General features: G+C 38.5%; 1 protein-coding gene across 2 annotated transcripts in view; it reads left to right on the forward strand.

Moving 5' to 3' along the window:
- The first annotated feature begins 319 nt into the window (after positions 1-319).
- The window catches only part of RALGPS2 (Ral GEF with PH domain and SH3 binding motif 2), an 80,281-nt gene continuing 58,674 nt past the window's right edge, over positions 320-21,926 (forward strand). For both annotated transcript variants that reach the window (XM_054383934.1, XM_054383935.1), the window contains exons 1-5: positions 320-376; positions 2,391-2,498; positions 12,297-12,347; positions 15,814-15,897; positions 21,567-21,656. In XM_054383934.1, the coding sequence (XP_054239909.1) occupies positions 320-376; positions 2,391-2,498; positions 12,297-12,347; positions 15,814-15,897; positions 21,567-21,656 (390 nt within the window). The remainder of the gene's footprint in view (positions 377-2,390; positions 2,499-12,296; positions 12,348-15,813; positions 15,898-21,566; positions 21,657-21,926) is intronic.

Genomic DNA, 21,926 nt, shown 5'->3' on the forward strand with positions numbered 1-21,926 from the left:
TGCATGTTGATACCTGGTGTATAGAAAATAGTATGGAAAATATGAAAGTTTATCCTGTCAGTAAGCAACAGATCAGAGTGGAATCTTCAGTTATGCCTTCCCTAAATAGGTAATTTTAGACTGAGGTTTGGACCTCAAAGTTGTGTAAACGTTTTGGAAGTATTAATTTTTTTTGTTATGGATTTTAGATACTGAATCTTGTTTAAAACAGGTGAATGAAATGGTTTCTGATTGTTTTTTGCAGGAATGGTTATTCAGTTGCCTTGGAGATGATCCTGCTGCTGTAAATGTAGGGCCAAAGGTTGATGGTGTGGGCAGTATGGACCTAATGAACGGACAGTCCAGCAGTGTTAATATTGCAGCTACTGCTTCAGAGGTAAGGATCATAAAACTCACTTATTGGATACTTAAGACTATAAGCACTCCATTTTTTTAAAATATGCACCAAAATGTGAGTTTTCCTTTTAACAGACCTGGTGCAGGAGATGCTCATTTTCTGTTTTGGTCTTATATCCCCCAGTTCAGTTGTGAATAACTTAAAAGTTCTGATCTTTATATACCAAATTAAAGCATCAGCTAATGTTTACAGCCTTGCCATAGCCAAAGCCATGTTTTTTATGTTCTCTTCCATCACATCCAGACAAAAGAAGCTTTTCTTTTCTAGTTATAACAATAATGGATGCTTTTAGGGCAATAAGCTGTGCTGGCACAGCCTGAGGGAAATGTTCTCTGCTTTGATGGGTACTTGTGAGTGTGTGTGTCGAGGGATAACCTGGCGCAGTAACACTGAAATAAGGTTGTTCCCTTCGTCTCTTAGACTATATTCAGGCATTGGTGTGAGTCCCCTTCTGCCTACCAAAATTTTTGCCATCTAGAAGTAAATAGCTCATGAGTTCAGAGCATTTTTATCAGCCGAGCAATGGAAAGTGGCCTCCTGTGCTGATTCCTCTTATTTTGAAGTTGGTATTAGTTTCCCAGTTGTTGTCTACTTGCAAAGAAAAAGAAGGGGCAGAGTGAAGTTAATACTAGAACTTTGAGTTCTTTTTGCTTAGGATCATATGAAGAGCTATCAGGAACTGTGACTGATTCCTAAATTCTTAGCAATGTTGGAGGGCTTGCAAGACCTGGTTGTTTTTGGCTTTTGTTTGTTTGGACATGTTATTGGTTTTTTGGTGTAGGGTTGTTTTTTTCCTTCCTTTTTTATCCCCAAAACTCTCAAATCATTCCCTCTTCATGTGTTGCCCTGTTTCTTGTTTTTGTTACTGTCTTTTAGTACTTGGGTGAAAGAAACTGAAAAATCTGCCTTCAGTATATATTGCAGTCAGCAGCATAAGACTAGGCAGGTCTTGGTTTATGCTCATTATGTTTTGCCACAGCTGAGCTGGAGCTCCCAGCAGTTCTGAGAATAAGCTCTGTGCACCAGTGTTAGTTTTCTTTCTCTTCTCTCCAAAGTGTTAGCAAATCTATTGTAGGAACTCTGTTAATTCTTACATCAATGCTATGCTGTTGCTGAAGCATGCAGGACCATACTGTGCTTCAGGCAAGTGTACTGCTTGGTGAAGAAGCAACCTTAAATATGATGCAACTAATGACTGGAGTAACTGTGGTCCTTCATGTGGGTTTTATCCATGTGCCTCGTACTTATTTCTTACTTTTTAGCCAAGAGTTTGCTTTATGCCAGGTTTCAGAAAGTGAGAAGAAACTAAGAAGCAAGAAACATGCAAAGCCTCTTCTGTCTTGTAATGACTGAACAGAATCTAGATTTGCATCTGTATACAAGAGGAAGTGATTACTCAGAATACTGATCCATTGTTTTCATATAAAACATGTGAAAACAATATATGAAACACATGAAACCAATATGAAGTGTTAATTTCATTCAAAGTGCTAATTTTTTGAACCATATTTGTATTCTGAAGGGAAGCTGAATAATATTTGTAGGTAGTCGTAGGACTACCTTTGGACTTTGTAGGTAGCCATATTGGGGGATCTGGTATTGTTTGCAAATGTGACTTGTTTGAAATTCAGTGTTGCTGTACTGCTGCCATTACTGGTTTTATTAACTTTCCTGTCAATAAAATTGAAATGTAATTACATGTTGAAATGTAACTTGTGTGGTGAGAAACACCTTTAAAATACATCAAAGTCAATTTGAGAGTCTTTGATTTTAGCAGTCTTTGTCAAGAGAAAATATGATCTCTGTATGGCTTTTAATTGATATTTGCCCAATAGAAGAATTCTGTCAACAGTGATGTTTGAACAGAAATTTTGCTTTTGGGAGCGTAAAAAAAAAAAAACAAAACAAACAAAAAAAAACCACCAAAAAAAAAACAACCCCACAAAATGAGAGAACCAAAGTATCAGCAGTGTGCTTTTGTTTGTCTCTCTAGAAGAGTAGCAGCTCTGAATCCTTGAGTGACAAAGGTTCAGCTGAGCTAAAGAAGAGCTTTGATGCAGTGGTGTTTGATGTTCTAAAGGTTACTCCAGAAGAATATGCGGTAAGCAATTCAAGTAATTTTAGTGTGAATCTTCTTGGCAGCTTATTCTGTGCTTCCCCATTTCTATACAGTTTTTTGCCTGACTTCTGTCATCTGTAGGCTTCAAAAATGTGTCCGGCTCTTTACTGCCTGTATTCTGTTTAAGTGATCGTTTTGGACCCCAGGCATTTTTCACACTTTTGCATGTAATGCAGACCAAAGGTTCTTAAATCTAGATGATGCTTCTTACTTCAGACATGCTTATTGTAGTTGCAAGAACGTACTTGATCTGCACTTGTGTTTTCTGGAGGTGTTTTAATTTTTAGCTCTGCCAATTCTTACATCTAGGGGGAGTGTTTTCTTCTTTCAGGTGCAGTGGTACGGGATAATGAGTATCCTTCAGAAAGAAAAACAATGAGTAAAGATGTTTAACCAAAACACTGGGTTATTTTTAAAATTAGCTTTTTTTACCTTACTTGTAGAGGCTAAGATGACAGCTGGTCCCTCTAAGTGATCCAAATATGTTACTAGAAGGATTGCTAACATGCTCTTGCTCTTACTGCATTTGTAATTCAAATGATGAGATTCATGGTGAGTTGTCCTGGGGAGATTATCGATGCATGCTACTATGTATCACTAAATATTCCCATTAACTTTGTTCTATTTCTGAATCAGAAACATATATTTCTGTTAATTATTAATGGCTAAATTCGTTTTAATGAGCACACCGAAAATTTAAAGCATCTGGATTAGGAATTGGTGCTCACACATTAAGTTCTCCTTTGTTAGTTAATGAGATTTATTCCTGATTGAGGTCCAAGTCATGTGTTTTAGGCCTCTTCCTTGTTCTCTTGTCAGGAACAGCTGGGTAATGCATCACCTGCTTTTTGTGGGAAGATGTTTTTGGGGCTGACTGTCCTTATAGTTTTATTTTACAACTTCCCTACATAAAGGCAACCTAAGTGCTTAGGTATTTTGGGGCTAGAAGCATAAATTCAAGTGGAATGATGCATTCAGGCCAGAATAGCTATAGATTCCTTTGAATAGCTCTGCTGTTTAGCAAGTGGTGGATGCTGTTGTGCAGCAGAGTAGCTAACTTACTGTGGATTTGCTCTCTTTCTCCTGGACAGCAAAATATACAAAGGGGCTTTGTATCACATTTCATAATCCTTTTGTTCTACTGTCTCTGTCTAATTCTTCATCTCTCATGTGCAGACCCTTTTTTTTTCATGGGTGTTCTAAGCACTACTTACTTAGTAAATCTTGGTTAGATAAAAATCTTTATTGAAGTCCAGTGGGTTTACCCAGTTTGAGGTATAATATGAAAACAGTAGAGTTCTATTCACAAACAGGAATCCTTCAATGAAGCATCTCACATTACAATTACAAACCTATGGTTATATTTTTGGTTTATACTGCCTGGTATAATTTTGCTGCTTTCTCAATTCCCCAGAAGAAACCATCTTTATTCTTAGACTTCTCCCTTTTAAAGGATCTAGTTCTTTATCTCAGGTTTCATTTCCCATAAATGGATCTGAAGTATCTTACAGATAGAATTCTGAACAATTGAGCAAAATTACTGGTAGTCAGTGTTCAGCCCATTGGCTAGGTTAGAATTAATTTAATTTCTTTTTCAATGTTTCTGTACATAGCTTCACTTCTTTGTTAATATTTGTTTCCCTAGGTGCTTTTATCAGCTCTTCCAGCAGGGCTTGCTTTGAGTGCCGTCTTCTTCTAATCCTTCTTGCTTAAGGTTGTAGAAATAAGTAAACTTGCCAAAACCTTAGGTAACTTGAAGGCAAAGTACCTTTGACCCTTACGCTTTTTATTTTGTAGGACGTTTCCTTATTCTTCCTGATTTTAGTCCTGCAATTACAGAAAAGTAAAAAAATCTTCATCTTGATTTCAGTTGTGATGTGAAGACTGTAAGAGTAATGTAGTATGGACAGGACCTTGGGAATACTACCACTAATGAGAACACAAAGCTCTCTTAGTAAGATTTTCATGGCAACAAGGGGGAATGTCCCTCACAGATCGGACATGAGTATGCTACCAATTGCTTTCTGAAAGCTTCAGCAAACTTGTAGTTCAGTGACAGCTCTTGTAAAATGGTTGCATGGCAATCTGCTGACACCCATGCCTTAGTGGAAGCTGAATTCTAATACTTACTTCAGAATAGAATCATAGAATAGAATCATAGAATCAACTGGGTTGGAAGAGACCTCCGAGATATCCAGTCCAACTGATCACCCAGCCCTAAGCAATCAACTAGACCATGGCACTAAGTGCCTCATCCAGTCTCCTCTTCAACGTCTCCAGCGATGGCGACTACCAGCTCCCTGGGCAGCCCATTCCAATGGGCAATCACCCTCTCTGTGAAGAACTTCCTCCTAATATCCAGCCTATACCTCCCTGGCACAACTTGAGACTGTGTCCTCTTGTTCTGCTGCTGGTTGCCTGGGAGAAGAGACCAACCCTCACCTGCCTACAACCTCCCCTCAGGTAGTTGTAGACAGCAATGAGGTCACCCCTGAGTGTCCTCTTCTCCAGGCTAAACACCCCCAGCTCCCTCAGCCTCTCCTCATAGGGCTTGTGTTCCAGACCTCTCACCAGCTTTGTTGCCCTTCTCTGGACATGTTTCCAGTACCTCAACATCCCTCTTGAATTGAGGAGCCCAGAATTGGACACAGGACTCAAGGTGTGGCCTGACCAGTGCTGAGTATAGGGGAAGAATAACCTCCCTTGTCCTGCTGGCTGCACTATTCCTGATACAGACCAGGATGCCATTGGCCTTCCTGGCTGCTTGGGCACACTGCTGGCTCATGTTCAGCCTCCTGTTCATAAAAAATTTAGTCTTTTTTATGGTAAACTGAGGAAATATTTTTGAGCTGTTTATAAAAGATATAAAGGCTATAAAAGATTATGTGACAATGTCAATAAAAGTGAGTTGCTGCACAAGAGCTAGTTAGAAATCTGTCTAATGGATAGGAAAGTTTGGATTGAATGAAAGATTTCCAATGCATTGGTAGCATAAAGGTGAGAGTTAACTGATAAAGTCAGTATCAGCATTGGCAAATCTCACCCTGTACCTTCCAGTATGACTTACATTTTGATTAAAATGAGTCATTATGTACAGATAGGACAACTCTGGAGAAAGAAGTGCAAAAATCGGGAAGATAATTAAGTTTGAGAGATACTGGAATAAGATTCATGCTAGCGAATGTGTACCACTATGAGACACACAGATGCCTTTTCAGTTCCCAGCAAGTTAGAGATCATTATTTCATGACTAGATCTGTTTAGTCAGTTAGTGGGTAAGAGACAAGCTGAAGTACAGAAGCTATGGCTTGTAATCCTGTATTTTTGAGAAGCTACTTACCAATCCAAGGAGAAGTCCAAGTGTAGATAATTTTTGTGATTTTATTACCATATTCCTTCCTTTGGCAGCCATCTCACGCTCTCCTGAATGTGAGATTGATGTGTGCTGTTTCATGTAATGGTCCTTTGTTTGGTCTCATACTGTCTAGCAAAAACACACCAGCCCTTCACAGGGTCTGTTTTGAACAGATTAGAAATCATGGTTGTGCTACATGTAATAGTCCAGTTGGATGTCGGTATCAACCAGCTGGTTTAAGTTCTTTGTAGGCCTGAAGGTTGCTTTTGAAAGGCTCAAGTTACAGCTGAACCAGGTGAGATCTTCAGATGGAGCTGTGGAAATGTACAATTTGCTTTGTCCCCCTTTAAGAAAAACAAACTTTTCCAGGGGCTGTATTGAATGTCTGCAGGTTTCATGTGTGTGGGGGAAAAAGAATCCTATTCAATGAGCATGCAGTAAGACACATTTGTTTCCTAAGGATTCTACAGACAGCTTTCTACCTGTAACCAGTAAGGAGACTGTCTGTTTCAAATGCCTGCTTTTAGGCTGCTCACTGCTTGCTTCTTCATTGAAAGGCTAAAGCCACAGAAGGCATTGGTGCCAGGACTACCCACTGGTGTCTGGCCCTGCTGATGGAGCGGCTGTGTGTGCAGGGTAGACACGGTGGCAGTGAATGCTGCCCATTTTTGTTGGAGGGAGAAGTGTGGTTTTCCAGCACACAGGGCACAATATTTGTGGGGGAGGGATATGTTAATGGTGCAGTGGCAGTAGAAAGGGGGGGCTGGTGAAAGTGAAAGAAAGAAGGAAAATGCTTGAGCACATGACCTCCAAATTAGGATGCTGGGGAACCTCAGGTTGAAGAAATATTTATTTTTTGCTTTACAGTAAATTTGTATTCCTTAGACTGCTACTGTTTAATTATTTGACAGTTTATTACTTTTTTTGACTCACTTTTCCATTTTATACTTCAACTTCACCACAGTGGTGTAAATATTTGAGGTAGAATTAAGGGAAGGGCAGCTGTATAAATCCATTGCCTTTTTTTTTTTTTTTTTTCCCACCTAGTTGTCTAAGAAGGATTCTTTTTTTCTTTGCCCTGGTCTCTGAAAGAACTATCATGTAAGCTCACACTGAGATGTGCATGTATTTATTTTTTAATCTGGTTAAGCCTTGTCAAATGGATGCTGTGAAAAAGAATATTGATGGTTTCGGAAACAAGGAATTTTTCTCAGAGGTGTTCTTGCAACACTTAAATATCAGATAACAAGTTATCTGTATCTGAAGAAAGAGCATAAAGAGTGTTTCGTAGAGAGCTCTGGAACAACATCGTGTAAGAAAAATGCAGAAATGGATTTTGAGGCTTAGTGTTCAACAAACTCTTTTTCTTTGCCCCTTCAGGCAGAACAAAACTAACTTAAACTGGCCCAAGTTTTCCTCAGAACGTTCTGTCTTGTGCAGGACTCTGGCAGACTCATGGTCCCCTCTGTGTCCCCTCTGTGAGTTCCTGTGCAGCTACTGGTGCGAGTTGTGCTATGTGGTTCCTGGCAGGAGTGTTGGTTTTGGCCTCTCCAGAGGCTGGTTGTTGGTAGATTTAGGGAGTTTGAGGCAAGTCTGTCTGCTGCATCTGAAAGCAGTTTGAGTGAAGTACTGGGCCCTGCAAGCTTTGGATGAAAATGGACTTCTGCTTGCACGTCTCCCTGTTAACTTTATTTTACAGAAGAATATTGGAGAATAAGTATCTTCCCAATGAGTACAAGAAGCAGTAACTTTAGTGTATGGAGGAACTATTAATGATAACAGTTTTAGAGTGGACCTTGTGAGAAAACAAGTAAGAGTTTCAACACAGGAACTTCAATACCCTAGTGTTCAGTTTGGGCAGCAGAATTATTCCCCTGATGCAGTGCTTAAGAGAGGCTTAGCTATTTTTTCAGTGAGAAAAAGTATTCTGGCAGCCTGGAGAGACAGTGCTAAGCCAAGTTGGAAGGCTTAAATATAATTCCTTCTAAAAATTCAGATTAAGAAACAATTTACGAAGTGCTGCTTCAAACAACATGGCTTTGAGGAAAATCAGATGATGGCAGTTTTCTTCAATAACCAAAATGTAGGCAAAAAATTTGATTTTTTTTTTTTGTGTTTTTTTTTTTTTTTTTATCTCAGACAGAAGCTCAGTTTTTCTTTTCCCAGGGAGGGTATCTGTCCAGGAGCTCTATGGAAAGTGCACTGTCCTTTCTGTAGGTATGTGGCAGGAAAACCTGGAGTATAGCAAGTAGCCTGATAGAAGGAGTTCATGCTTGTGAAGGTCTAGGGGCTAGAAAGATGTGATTATAGTCCAGATCACACAGTAGCTCTCATATAGGAGTTTGGAGAGGAGGTCAATGCAGTGGTGTTAACTGCAACTGGAAGTTACAGGGTTTTATGGCAGGAAGGCAATCCATATGTATTCATAGAACAGAGAAAGATTTGGGGAATATTTAAACATTTCACGGAGTTCCACCATATTCCTCAAAAGAAGCAGCATATGAAATGTAGTTCTTACTTGTCTGGATGTAAAATTTCTAACCTGACAGATCTCCCTCAGAGGGGTAAATCTCTTTATATGTATGGTAATAGTTTAGGGTCTTGAAGTGTCTTGAAGTACTTAACTGTTAACAAGCTCAACATCTCAACACTCAGGAGAGCTAAAATATTTTTAAATTTGGCTGCTGAGGACTGTACCTAGGCAACGTCTTTCTACCACATGCAAAAGCTTCTATGGATTTGCAAGGAGGGAAAAACTAACTTCCAGCTACTCTTCCAGTGTGTTATAAGCAAGATAATCGTTCACTGTTTTTTAAAAGATGGTTTTCTCTTATTGAGTTCAAATGGTTGAGAATTGGGATATATATTAGCTGTACATTAAAAACATACTTTTAATCATGTTCTAGAACTGTTACCTAGGATCCAGGGCAAACAAACACAAAACTTCCATTCAGTTCTTTCATTTCCTGAACTGTGAAGAGGTAGCTTAAAATATAAATAAAATTGATGGACAGATCACTTCTGGAAAGGCAGAAAATACTATGTTTCCCTAGCTTTGTGTAATCAGAATATTTAAGTAAGAACTTCACAGGTTTGCATTGTACATGTGATTTTTTTTTTTTTTTTATCTATGCAGGTGACAATTCAAAACCCAGAGAGGTGATGGTTGGCTTGCTTAATATAACAAATGGATGTGAACACTTAAAATTGTGGGTTTGAATATTAAATCATGAAACTACATTTAGGAGAGGGAGATCTCCAGGTATTTCTGTTGGCTGGGTTAAGGATCTGAAATGAGGAAAGTTCAGGCCTTGTATCTCATTCACTGCAGAAATCAAACTAGTGGCTTTGTCTGTTGGGATTTAAATTCCCCTTGATTTGGTTGGTCAGGGTAGTTTTTCTTGTGAATGTCAATAATAAGCAATGGGAGCTAACATAAACCCCATTTCCAAAGTTGTGTCATTTCAGGTGTTTTTAGTTAGAATGCCAGCCTTCCAGATTTTGACTCTGCAGTGAACAAGCACCTTTAAAAGGGTAAAAATTCAGTGAAGCATTTAGTCCTATAAATATGAATAAGTTAATGTTTAAAACATTCTGTTTTGACGAAGGTATTTTAAAACCCTTATGCAGTTATAACATCCTGTCTACAAACTCAAATGACTTTGTATCCATCAGCTCAGATGTTCAGCTATCAGTTGCTTACCTCTTTGAATTGTGAGCAATTGAAATGCTTGAACTCCCAATGGAGAAACTGCAAGCTCTCTTAAGAAAGGAACCTTCCTACAACAAGCGGTGATGTGATACAGTGTCTTGAAGATGGATATTGCTTTTAGTGAAAACAACAAGATGATAAGGAAGAAAAAACATCCTAGTACCAGAAGACAGATATTTCTGTTAAAACTTGCTGAGGATTTTTATGTTCTCAGACTTAGTTTTTAAATACTGTACTTAATAGCAATTTGTCATCTTTTTAAGTAATGAACATTAATTGTGAATTTTGGTGTTTGTGTGGTTTTTCAGTGTTGACACACCCATTTAATATGTCCATTTAAAATGTATTTTGGTGGGTGAATTCTGGTGTGAAGCTACAATATCAGTCTTTTGCATAAAATGGGTTTTATTAATGACAGTTGGAATGGTTCCTGTTGTCTGGGTGCACTCTGATAAATTTGTCCATTTCCCTCGCCTGGAATGTCTTGTTGATGCCAGTACTTTTTGTGGCAAGATCACAGAATCACGGAATATATCTGTTTGGAAGAGACATCAAAGATCATCCAGTCCAAGCCTTGACCCAGCACTGAAGGGTAAACACTGAACCATGTCTCTAAGCTCCAGGTCCACATGCTGCTTGAACACCCCCACAGATGGTGACTGCCCTGGGCAGGCCATTCCAATGTTTGATAACCCTTTCAGTGAAGAAATATTTCCTAATACCTATCCTGACCCTCCCCTGGTGCAGCTTGAAACTATTTTCTCTAGTCCTGTTGCTCGTCATCAAGGAGAAGAGGCTGTCTGTTTCCTTGTTCCAACTTCCCTTCAGGTAGTTGTAGAGAGAACAAGGTCTCCCCTCAACTACCCCTTTTAAAAAAGGGCTTTGTGAGAAGATTTCTGTATTTCTGACCTTGATGGGCTGGAAAATAATGCTGGAAGAGTCTTTAATTTTAGAAAAATAAACCATTTTCATTCTGTCACGATTCTTTTTTTTTTTTTCATAAGCTTCATCATAAAAGAATAGAATGATTTTAGTTAGCAAGAGTGCTTTCAGTTTGAAAAGCATCTTTTGTTTTTGGCAAAAGTTTATTATCTATTTGTATTGCAGTTGCTATGGCTACAAGGGAATAGAGAAGTTATGTTGAAGACAAAGAATACTTTGGCCTACAATATTCCAGAATTTCCATTCTTACTAAATGCTGCTGCTTAAAACAAACTTGGGGGGGGATATATCTGACTGATGTCCTTGATTTCACATAAACTTTTTAGGTACCTTATATGTTATGTTGAGACAGGTGCTGCAGCTGATAGGTTGATTATTTTACCAGATTTAAAAATGGCAGTTCAAGGATATATTTTTAAGATGGTGTTTAAATAGTCTGTAGATACTGTTGAAGGGTAGGTGCAAATCATGCCTCATGTGAGTGTGGGTCCTTTTGGTTGGTTGGTTTGTAGCTGAATATGTGAATTCAGTTAAATGGATCTGATTTTAATCTCACTTTAACCCAAGACTAGAAAAATCTCCTGTAGCTCTAAAACATCATTGTTCAGAAGAAGGAGGAGCTGACTAAGGCAGAGCCCAGGAAAGAAAGTTTGCAAAAAAGAAAATGCAGAAAGGGCTTGTTACTTCTATGATGTTGTACTGCAAAATACCTGTATAATTTTTTTTATAGTCATGTTTGGTTGCCAGAATTCCTATCTAAAAATGATTTTAGAGGTCAAGGAGATGTGCTACAAAATGTAGATTTGGTTGTCTTTGGCGAAACACGTCTCAGTAGGACAGGTGCTGCTTTCTTACTAGAGCATTCTTCAAGGTTGACTTTATTTGAGAAGTTATTCAGGTATCCAACAATGGCATTCAATTGCAGTTGTGATTTGTGGTAGTCACAAACCCATCAGTGTAGCACAGAGTGTGTGAGTGGGGGAGCTGTTGTTCTCAAGGAAATGGGAATAAAGCAGCTTACATGTGAGGAATGAGACCAAGGTCTCCAGATTCATTGTTAAAAAGCTATTTGTGATATCTAACTTGATGGCACTGCTGTTTCGGGGCTGCCTGCGTATTCTTTGAAATGTAAGGTCTGTTGCTTTTGGATACAAAGGCAGACAGCAATCCTAAATTGTATAATTAAAATAAAGCTCTGTGAATGTGTTTCAAAATGCAAAACTCGCTGTTTAACTCTGAGTTCCCCTTTTCCCTTTTCAAAGACATCCCAGAATGGAACTGTACTTAGTGGTTCTGACCTACTAGAAGTGAGATGTCTGTTTAACTGTTGCTGTGCAACTGAGTAATTACTTAGCTTAGTTCTTCAAATATGGTGCAAGTATTAATTGAAGAATTTTAGGGATGTTTTAAGAGCTGTGTAACACCTAGACTAAGACTTAAGGTTTGAGGAGAAACTGAACTTGAGCAACTGAAGTTAGTTCCTTGTAGTCTTATTTGGGAGTTCAAGCTCTGACTTGCATATGTGACTACAGGATCATGCTCCTGAGAAGAATTTATCATAGTTTATTTTATTAAATGTAAAGTTAAGTTTATTCTCTGGTTATGCTGGAGAGCTCTCTGGTAGGAGCTGAAATGTCTCAAATTAGTTACAAAATTAAAATTAAAAAAATAAAAGGAAACAGAACAAATAAAGTTCTCATGCAGCACAGCGATTTCATGGCATGCAAGGTTAACTTTGACCTTGGTTTATGATTATTTTTCTTCATTTCAGGGGCAGATAACGCTAATGGATGTCCCTGTATTTAAAGCAATTCAGCCAGAGGTAAGTACTTAACTGGTTGTGTTTTCAAATTTAAATGGCGGGAAAATGTTGTGTATGTCAATAATTCTTAATGTTTGTCCCAGTTCATATAACTCTGAAGCAGATAGTTCTATAACACAAAAATATCTGGAAATAATAGGTGAACGAGGTGTTGGTATTTAAATGTGTTCAACTAGTGCTTCAGATGAAGTATCTGGGTTTTAATGTTTCTAAATAGTAAGCATCTTGATTTGATTATTCTGATCATAATGGTTTAGATCATACCTCATCCCATCCTGTTCCTTTTACTGGTTCATACCTCTTTTGGAAAAAAGAAAATGGCTGTAACAACATCTTGTATTCAAGGTGGGTGTGATATACTGGGAAAGGATCATGATAAGATTCTTTTCTGATTGCAGCCTGACTTGAATTGTTGGTTTCATAATCTTCACAGGGACTACAATGAATGATGAGTTTGTTTATCCTCACTTCTGTATGATTAGCATTTTCCTGTGGGCACTGGTTTGCACTTTACAGGGTTTATTTTTCAGTTTGCCCACTTCATCAGTAGTGTGGAAGTTTTCCAGCTCATCAGTCACCTTTAGCCTTTCAGAAGCTATTTTATTGGCAGCAGGCTTTTGTCTTTTGGCACGCTGACAAATATTTGGCTTCAAGTAGCAAAACCTGCTGAATCTCTTCATCATAATTATTGATTGCATCATTTGTATACCCACGGAATTTTTTGAGGGCTTCCTTTTGGTCTGTACTTGAAAATGTTGTGATTTAGCTTTCATGATTTCAGCAAGCTATTTCCTAATCTATATGTATATTGTGGGTTTTTTGGTTGGTGTTTTTTGTTGTGTGTTTTTTGGGGGGGTGTTGTTTGGGGTTTTGGGTTTTGTTTTTGCCTTTTTTTTTTTTTCCCACTCCTTCAAAGAGTCTCGCATTTGATTCCTGACATTTTTTTCCTGGGCACGCTTAGTGTCTTTTTGATCAGCAGAATATATTTATCCTAGTCTTCTAATAGGCAATCTGTTTTTTTTTTTTTTAAAGCTCTTTTCCAAAACTTTAAAGCATGTTACCCTTTTATCTGATTCTTTAAAATATTTTCTTTATGTGTGTTTGTGCACTTCTTTTTTTCTAATCTGAAGCATTACTACTTTGTGGGTTTCCCCCCACCCCCAAGTTACGAAGTCGAATAAGCTCTGGGTGCTTTTACGCAGTGCCTCGTCTCTAGTTACATTGAGGTTCAAAGGACTGGATAAAAAAAAAAAATCAAACCACCAATTTAACTGATTACAACTTCTCCTAATGATCTGCTGATAATGAAATTCCACTGCTTGAGCTTGATAGTAGTTTATTCTTGGCAGTCTACTGCCAGCACTGCACAGGATGAACCGTCAAATGTCTTAACAACCACAAGGAAGCAAACAAGCAAGTTAGATATAGTGGCACTGATCCAGTACTCCATACCTCATAATCTGTTGCTGTTTTGATGCTACCTCCTGATTATGTTGTGTGAGCAGACCTACAGAATGTCTCTATGAGATGTCAAGAAAGTACATTTAGTGTTGTTTGCTCTTCTAACTCGTTATTGACAACCTAAATGGGAATAGCAGAATGAAATAGTGGAACTTCAAACTGTGAGAAAGTGGGTGACTACATCTAGAAAGTAACTTCTTTGAAGAAATCTTGATGTACTGATAAGAAATTCATATGATAACCTTCACTGGAAACTATCCATATGAAGAAGGATAGCTGTTTTGACGCTTCTCAAGTGTTTGCACAAAAGCAGTTGAAGGTACTGACAGCGTACCGTCCCTCAGTGCTCCTTCACAGGTGGACAGAGGTCTGTCATCTCATATCTGATGTGCCTTTAAATTGTGTTCATTTCCTATGGAAAAAGGGCAAGCAGATTAACTCTCAAATCAGAAGAAGCCAGACACACAATGCTTGCACTTAGTTTGTCTAAAAGTGTCTCGACAGCAGACACTGAAGTGGTGTAGGTGTCTGAGTTTCTTTCGAAATGTCTACTGGACTGTGCCATATCCATATCTTAATTCAGCTTGTTAATCTTTACATGCACCCTGACATGTACAGTCAAACGTTGTTGAATTTGTCATTGGAAAACAATGCTGAACTCTATCACCCTCAAAGCAGAGAAGTTTTCCCTTGTACAAATAGAAGAGCTCATTTTAGTGTGTGAAATTTTTTGGGGTGTGTGATTTTTTTTAATTAAAACTGTTGACTGGAATCAAGTGGTAGCAAGGGTGATCAGAGGGCTGGAGCACCTCTCCTGTGAGGACAGACTGAAAGAGTTGGGGCTGCTCAGTCTGGAGAAGAGAAGGCTCCAAGGTGACCTTATTGTGACTTTCCAGTATCTGGAGGGGGCCTACAAGAAAGCTGGAGAGGGACTTTTTAGGCTATCAGGTAGTGATAGGATTAGGGGGAATGGAATAAAGCTGGAAGTGGGGAGATTCAGGCTGGACATGAGGACGAAGTTCTTCACCATGAGAGTGGTGAGAGCCTGGAATGGGTTGTCCAGGGAGGTGGTTGAGGCCCCATCCCTGGAGGTGTTTGCAGCCAGGCTGGATGAGGCTCTGGCCAGCCTGATCTAGTGTGAGGTGTCCCTGCCTATGGCAGGGGGGTTGGAACTAGATGATCCTTGTGGTCCCTTCCAACCCTGACTGATTCTATGATTCTAAGTAACAAGGAAGATTGTGTAGTTAGTTGCCCAACTGATGATTAAGTTTGATAGATAAGTAAGAGGGACTGTTACTTTGTACTGCCAAAGTAATGCTTTTTAAGGCTTTACCAGTAATTAGAATGTGCAGGCCTACAGTTGTTAGGGTGACTTAAGTAGAGGAACTATGTGATGTCTGGTTTTCTATCTTAAAAGCAGGTCCCCTTGCTGCTTTTTACTCCACAAAACTATTTAAGTGCTGAGTGTTGTTCAACTTAAAATAAAATTGTCTCATTTGGAAGGGAAAACTGGAAATAGCATTTGTTTTATGCTTGCTGCAAAAGATTACTATTTTGGTATTTTTTAAATGCAATGTGCCAAGTTAAAATAATGGAAAGTGTAGATTGATTGAGATGAGTCTTCTTAGGACTTGAAGTATTTCAGAAAGCAATTGAAAACGAACACTTGGATCTCTCTAGCTCGTATTCACATGAAAGCAGAATTTTCTGTGGTAACAAAATGGATTTTGAATTATTTCACTGGTTTCTAATATAAGCTGAATTGAGAAAAAAAGAAGTTCCTAATTCAGCAAAAGATGAAGTGTAAAAAACTAATTCAACAGAATTCAGAAATGGCAATCATGGAATCTCAGTTTACAGAAGAAAACAGGAAAGTGTATATTTATTATTTCAATGTATTATTGTTCTGTTACTTTTTCAAACTAAGATTTGCCTCTCTGTGCTCATGGCTCTGAATGTGTGTTATGCAGTAATTTAAAAAAAAAAATCATCCTTGTTCTCCCAGGAGCTGGCAAGCTGTGGCTGGAATAAAAAGGAGAAATACAGTTCAGCACCAAATGCTGTTGCTTTCACCAGAAGATTCAATCACGTGAGTTATTTTGTTCCAGTGTCATTACACACACATGTTTAAAAAGTCTGGAGAATTAAGTGTTATGGCACATCACTTCTGTTGCTGATGGCAGCTAACTACTAAAGGAACTCCTTACAGCAGATACTTTTTCGTCTTCAAGGTATACAAAAAGACCAAAACAGCACTGAAGAATTAGCTGGGGTTTTGTTTTAAGTAGCAGTTATCGATTAAACAGGAAGATACAACGTGACATATATTGTGTGCTTTCTCTACAGCACATAAATGTGCTTTATATGAAGATAGAATCATTGTTAGAGGCTGAAGGTTTACCATACAGGATTTCTGGAGTAGTAATTAGATGTGATTTCTTTCTGTGTTAGTCGAGTGTCTTTTGCTCCACATAAATGTTTTTGTCCCCAGAAATAGGAGCCCGATGGCTACATTTTTAAGCTGATTATGGGTAAAATGTAAAAATTCCCAAGAATTTTACTGTACAAAACTTGCTCTTTAACTCTGTTTGGCATAATTTTTCAGCCAGTCAATGTGAGATCTGTGGGTTTCTTATTTAGAAATTTCTCTATGCAAAGTTATAAAATAAGATCAGCATTTTGGCTTTCTCTACAATTAAAGCTGTAGGACTCCAGCTATGTAGCTAGCCACCCAAGCCTCAAAACTGTAATGCTTTTTTTGTGTAATGCCCTATTTTGTATTGCAGATGAAGTAATTCTATTACCCTCATCTCTTCTCTTGTAAATGTTTAATAATGTCTCAAAATTAACAAGCTCTATTCCAGTCCTATTGTCTGCACCCAGTTTCACATCTATAGACATCTTTGTTAGTCATCTAAAACTCAGACCAACATTCTAACTTTTCTATTTTTTCTAACATTTGTTATGTACTCTGTCACTTTCCATTATTGCTCACAGTCAGGATATGACCAAATCCTACTACTTCTCATCAGCAGCGCTTACAATATTTCTTAACCTTCTAATGTCTGGAATGCTTGTCTGGATGTGGTTTTTGGACACTTGCCTGATTCTCCTCTTGACTGAAGAGAAAACATACACAGCAAACTTACCACAACCATGCTATCTCCTGAAATCATGGCGGTTTTTAAGGCAGGGGTTTGGGTTTTGTTAGGTGGTTGTTGTTGTTTTGTTGTTTTGGTTGGAGTTTTTTGGTGGCATTTACTTGACATATTCCTGGTGTAACTTTTGGAGTGGTTCCTTTATTGGACTATATATCCAGCCTGAGACCACTTCTACAAATACAGCTGGCAATTCTTCTTTCGTAAGGTTTAGATTTGTAATTAAGCCTTACTTGGTCCATGTGCTTTTTCTCTACAGCCACAAAAGTTGGATGTGCTCCTCTGCGAGCTGATGAGCTCCTTCACTGAGAATATATTTGCTAATGGTTTCTTTTCTGTCATCTTTAAGCTCCAGTCAAGACCTGTCCACCTGACAGAATCTGTCCCTGGCTTTAATTTTCTTACTGGGTTTCAGTAAATTGAAATTCCCTTACTTAGATGCCTGTTGTTGCTGCCTTTAATATCTAGAAGAAATACCTTGGCAGGGATCTGAATTGGCCTTGGGACACCACTGAAACAAGAACAGTGGTGAAATCTAGAGTGTGTCTTTGCTGTGTCAGTGAATTTTGTGGAGTCACCAGTGCAATCCAGACAGGCCAGTTTGAGGCTCTGTTCCACTGATTATCTCCCAAGAAGTGAATAAATGTCCTTTTTTAACAAGTAGCCAGTAAGTGCTTTGAGCCACTGCAATTCACCATTAAATTGTGGAAGAGGACGAGTTGCTTCACTGTTTTTCATATTGTTAGGACCATTGCATTTTGATGCTGTGGTGCTTAGGCTGTCTTGTGAACTGTATTTGAAGCCAAAAGATTGGGAGCCATTTCTAGGTCTTCTTTCCTATTTCTTTTTTCTTGTTTGTTTCTGCTCTCTTTAAGATGTCATATGCCAAGAACATTGATCTAGGAGTTGTAGTAGCTTGTAGGAGAAGCTCTACCTTGAAAAGTTAAAGAATAGGTAGTAAAGAGGAAACAAGTCCAGCTATTTAACATCTGCTCAGATGCTTGGGTGGATTTCCCTCTAACCTATATTTCTGGGAAACTGCCACATGCAGCTTTGATGGCTGAGTGACATACTATTTGCTTTTCCAAGAAATCTGCATCAGCTTTTATTCTGACACCAAGAAAAGTCATCAGTCTTACCTTTGTATGGTAGGTCTGGAGAGTGTTGGGAGGGAAGGGACAAGTATTATTTCATCTGCAGGTTCCTATTCATGTTAGTGCCTCAGCCCTTGACTTCTGATGTTCTGTGGGCCTCTTGTTCCAAATGCATGGTTCTAGAGGACTCATTCATTCCAGTAGTGATGTCGTAAGATTCATCATCCTTTTGCGAGCAATGAATCTCAAAAATAAACTCCAGTCAGATAAGCAGTGACAGCTGGGAATAAGAAGGCACAGTGGAGTAAGCAATTTCCATCTTCCTTGCCTGGTTTGCTTCCTAGTGCTAAGTTTTTTATCCCAGGTGCTTGCTTAGCAGAGTGTAGTTCCTGTTGAGCACCTCCCCAGTACCGGAGGGGGTTTCTAATGCTGAAACCAAAAATTGGTAATCAAAAAAGTCATTGTGACTTTTGCCTTTGTCAGGCACTTCATCAAACTTTTGTAAACCTTTGAAATTTCACTGTTTATATTATGCGTTATGCATCTTTTCTCCTACCTTTCCCCGCCCCCAACTTGCCAAAAGAAAACCATGAGCAGCTCCCATTCTACAAGCAAAGAGAATATTTAATCACTAGCAGCTGCTTCACAGCAAATGGATCTGCCGATAGTGTTTTGGACATAGTAATGATTATGTGCAGTTGATTGCAGTCCACTGAGGATGGAGTAGTGTATTTCCAGCATTCCTTATGTGATAATTATATGAGGTGTCTGTAAAAACAGATCGAGTTCAGGGAAGAGGAATCAGTGGAATCATTCCATGCCAAGACTCTTTAATCCTTGAAGAATACATTGCTACACAGTACTCCATAGATCTATATGTCTGCTGTTAAGTATTGGCTTTAAATATGTGATTTCTTTTACATGTTATTAAAAAAAAAAAAAAATCTCATCTCTGCAAACAAACCTTGTTTTCCTGCAATAGCTTGGAAGTGTTGAGACTGGCTCTGGCTGGGACTGGGGTAGAAACCAGGCTTCTTTTTATGGCACAACACTTGTGCCACTGCTGCACTAACAAATTTTCACAGAAGTCAGGGCCAACATAGTTAATTGCTTGGTCTTTCATCCTTATAAAATGAGCATTGCTCTGTATTTTGAGCAGGTGCTTCATAGTCTGGTCTACTGCAGTATTCTGGGAACTTGGGACCAAACAGATTTGGGATTTTAAGGTGCAGCAATACATGAATTGTCACTACAGAATTCTTTATGATATAAAAATCTATGTTAAAAACTTAAATTCCCTTGATGTGGATGCATCCCTGTGTGGCCTGTCTGAGGTGATCCTGCTTTGGCAGGAAGATTGAAACTGATGATCTCTGGAGGTCCTAACATTTTGTGGTTCTGTGAACTTCAAAGCATAAGTATCTCCTTAGAAACTCATTCATAAGTCAAGGGGAGTGTTCGTTATCTCAAGCTGCGTAACCCCAGCAGAACATCAAGCTGATGTCTAACGTAACAGTATTTTGAAGTACTGTCAAATACTTCAGTATTTATGTGCTTAGTCCTTATGTATTATATACTAATGCAGTTTGCACAGAATGACTTCTTATATTTGTCAGAGTAACTGTTTATCTGAAGACACTTTGCTATTAAAAGGAGGAAAAGAAAGAGAGGAAAAAGAAAAGCGAGCACTGTGGCTCTTTCCTAGCTGATACAGCCTTAGACAAACAGAGAAAATGAAAGCAGCTGTTATGCAAGATGTTTGTGGGGTTTTTGTGGCTTTTGTGTAAGTCTTCCATTTTCCGGTCCCAAAGAGCTGTTGTGTTCTGACATCCCACTTCTCATCAGATCACTCTAACTTCATTGAAAATGTAATGGTTTTGGAGGTGCCAATCTTCTTGCACTCTGCTCTATGAAGAGCTATCATGCTGCACAATGTGAAACAGGATAAACAGGATATTTCACCTTTTTAACTGAAACTTTGGGCAGGAACCTGAATCCACAGGCAGTGTTAGTTTACAAGAAGTAGTTTGGCATTATTCTTAAACATCAAAGAAGCATGACAGGTTGACAGTGTTTCTCTAGGAGAGCACGGATATCTTCCTACACTGTTTTCAGTGGGATTGTAACCAGCAGTCATGCTGTATCTTGCTAAATGTTCATATTTTCCTGACTTAGAGTGGATCCATGAATAAAAGTATATTTATTACCATTTGCTGCCTCTTTGCTACTTTATTTTCTGTCATTCACCTTTATGCTAAAGTATCAGAGAGCAGAGGACATGAGGAGAGAAGGTAAGGATTAGCAGTGTCAACAAAACTTTCAAAGTATAGCTTTTTTTCTTTCATGTAACTACAAAATGGAGCAACCATTCTTCATATATACTGATATAACTGATTTTTGTGATGTTAGTCCTGTAAAACTTAGCAAGTGAGTATGGTACTGTGCTGTGTATTAGCAGGCAGTTGGCATAGCCAGCCACAAGAATACAAACTATAAACCCTGTGTTACAGTAGAGCCTTCCTATCTTATGTTTCAGTTGTGTTCAGGTGATACTGGTCTGGTTATGATTTTCCTAAGTTCCAGTGAAACTGCAGCTGAAGCTGTTCAACTCCTTTGAGAGTTTGATAGTGCAGCTTTGAAGCTGTGGAAAAGCAAACCCAAAGCCTATAACTCAATTTTAGTTTTTGTATTCCTTCATTTTGTAGACTCTTACCACAATTTCATCAGGATTTTATTTTCTTGGGAGAACATAGTTTGAAGTTTGACAGTTTTGCCATTTGCTTTATGTCTGTGATACCTCATCCTCAAACTTAGCCTGAAAATGAGTCTGCATAGTTTGTATGGGTTTTGCTGGTTTGGGTTTGGTTTGTTTGGTTGGTTGGTTGGTTTTCTCTTTTGTGTGGGTTTTTGGTTGTTTGGTTTTTTTTTAAGATGTACTGGCAGCAGCGGAGCTTTCCTCATTAGAAAAATAGACCCCAGGGTCTGTATACGCAACTAATTGATGTGACGCATTTTAAAAAGACCCTGGAAGGTTGGGCTGGATGATCCTTGAGGTCCCTTCCAGCCTGATACTGTATGAATGAAAAAGTTCTAGCCACCCAGACACTTACTGAGGAAAGCAAGTACCAGAACATGGGCTCTCCAGCAAATTACTGGAGTTCTGGATACCCGTTAAGAAATGGAGAAGGTGAAGATAAAAATATGTTTCTAAATATAAGGTGGCTTTATTAATTGGATTTAAGCAACTGCTTGACTATGTAATGGTAGAAGATATCATGGGTGTGAATGAACAGAATAGCTTTTGAAGAAAAACTTTATTCAAAAACACTTGGAAGAAAGTTTTTTTGCTAGCATTTGGGTTATATGGGTTTGCATCTCCTATATATTCAGCTTTATAGACGAAAGCTGAAAGTTGTGAGACTTGTAGGATGTTACTTATGAAATAAAAATATGACAAATGTAATGTTAGAACTAATTTTTTTAAAGGCAAATTTTCTTCTTTTTAGGTAAGCTTCTGGGTTGTTAGAGAGATTCTGCATGCCCAAACCTTAAAAATAAGAGCTGAGGTTTTGAGCCACTACATTAAAACTGCAAAGGTAAGAATTTGGATGGAGGGGAGGCAGGGATGTGGTGTGGGATTCACCATGATGATAGCTGTTATACTTAAGTTGGTCAGGTCAAAAATATACATGTGTAAATATTTAGTTGATACCTGATTTAGCTGTGGTTGTATCTATTGACATGAATAGCTGCTTGGCTTCTCTGTGTAACAAAGCTTTCAGGAATACTGACCTGAGTCCTGAAATGGAAAAAATAGCTCAACTAAGGAAATGCAATGATGCCTTATTTCAAATATAGTTTATTAG

Source organism: Indicator indicator, chromosome 10 (assembly GCF_027791375.1).
Source record: "Indicator indicator isolate 239-I01 chromosome 10, UM_Iind_1.1, whole genome shotgun sequence".
Lineage (NCBI taxonomy): Eukaryota > Metazoa > Chordata > Aves > Piciformes > Indicatoridae > Indicator > Indicator indicator.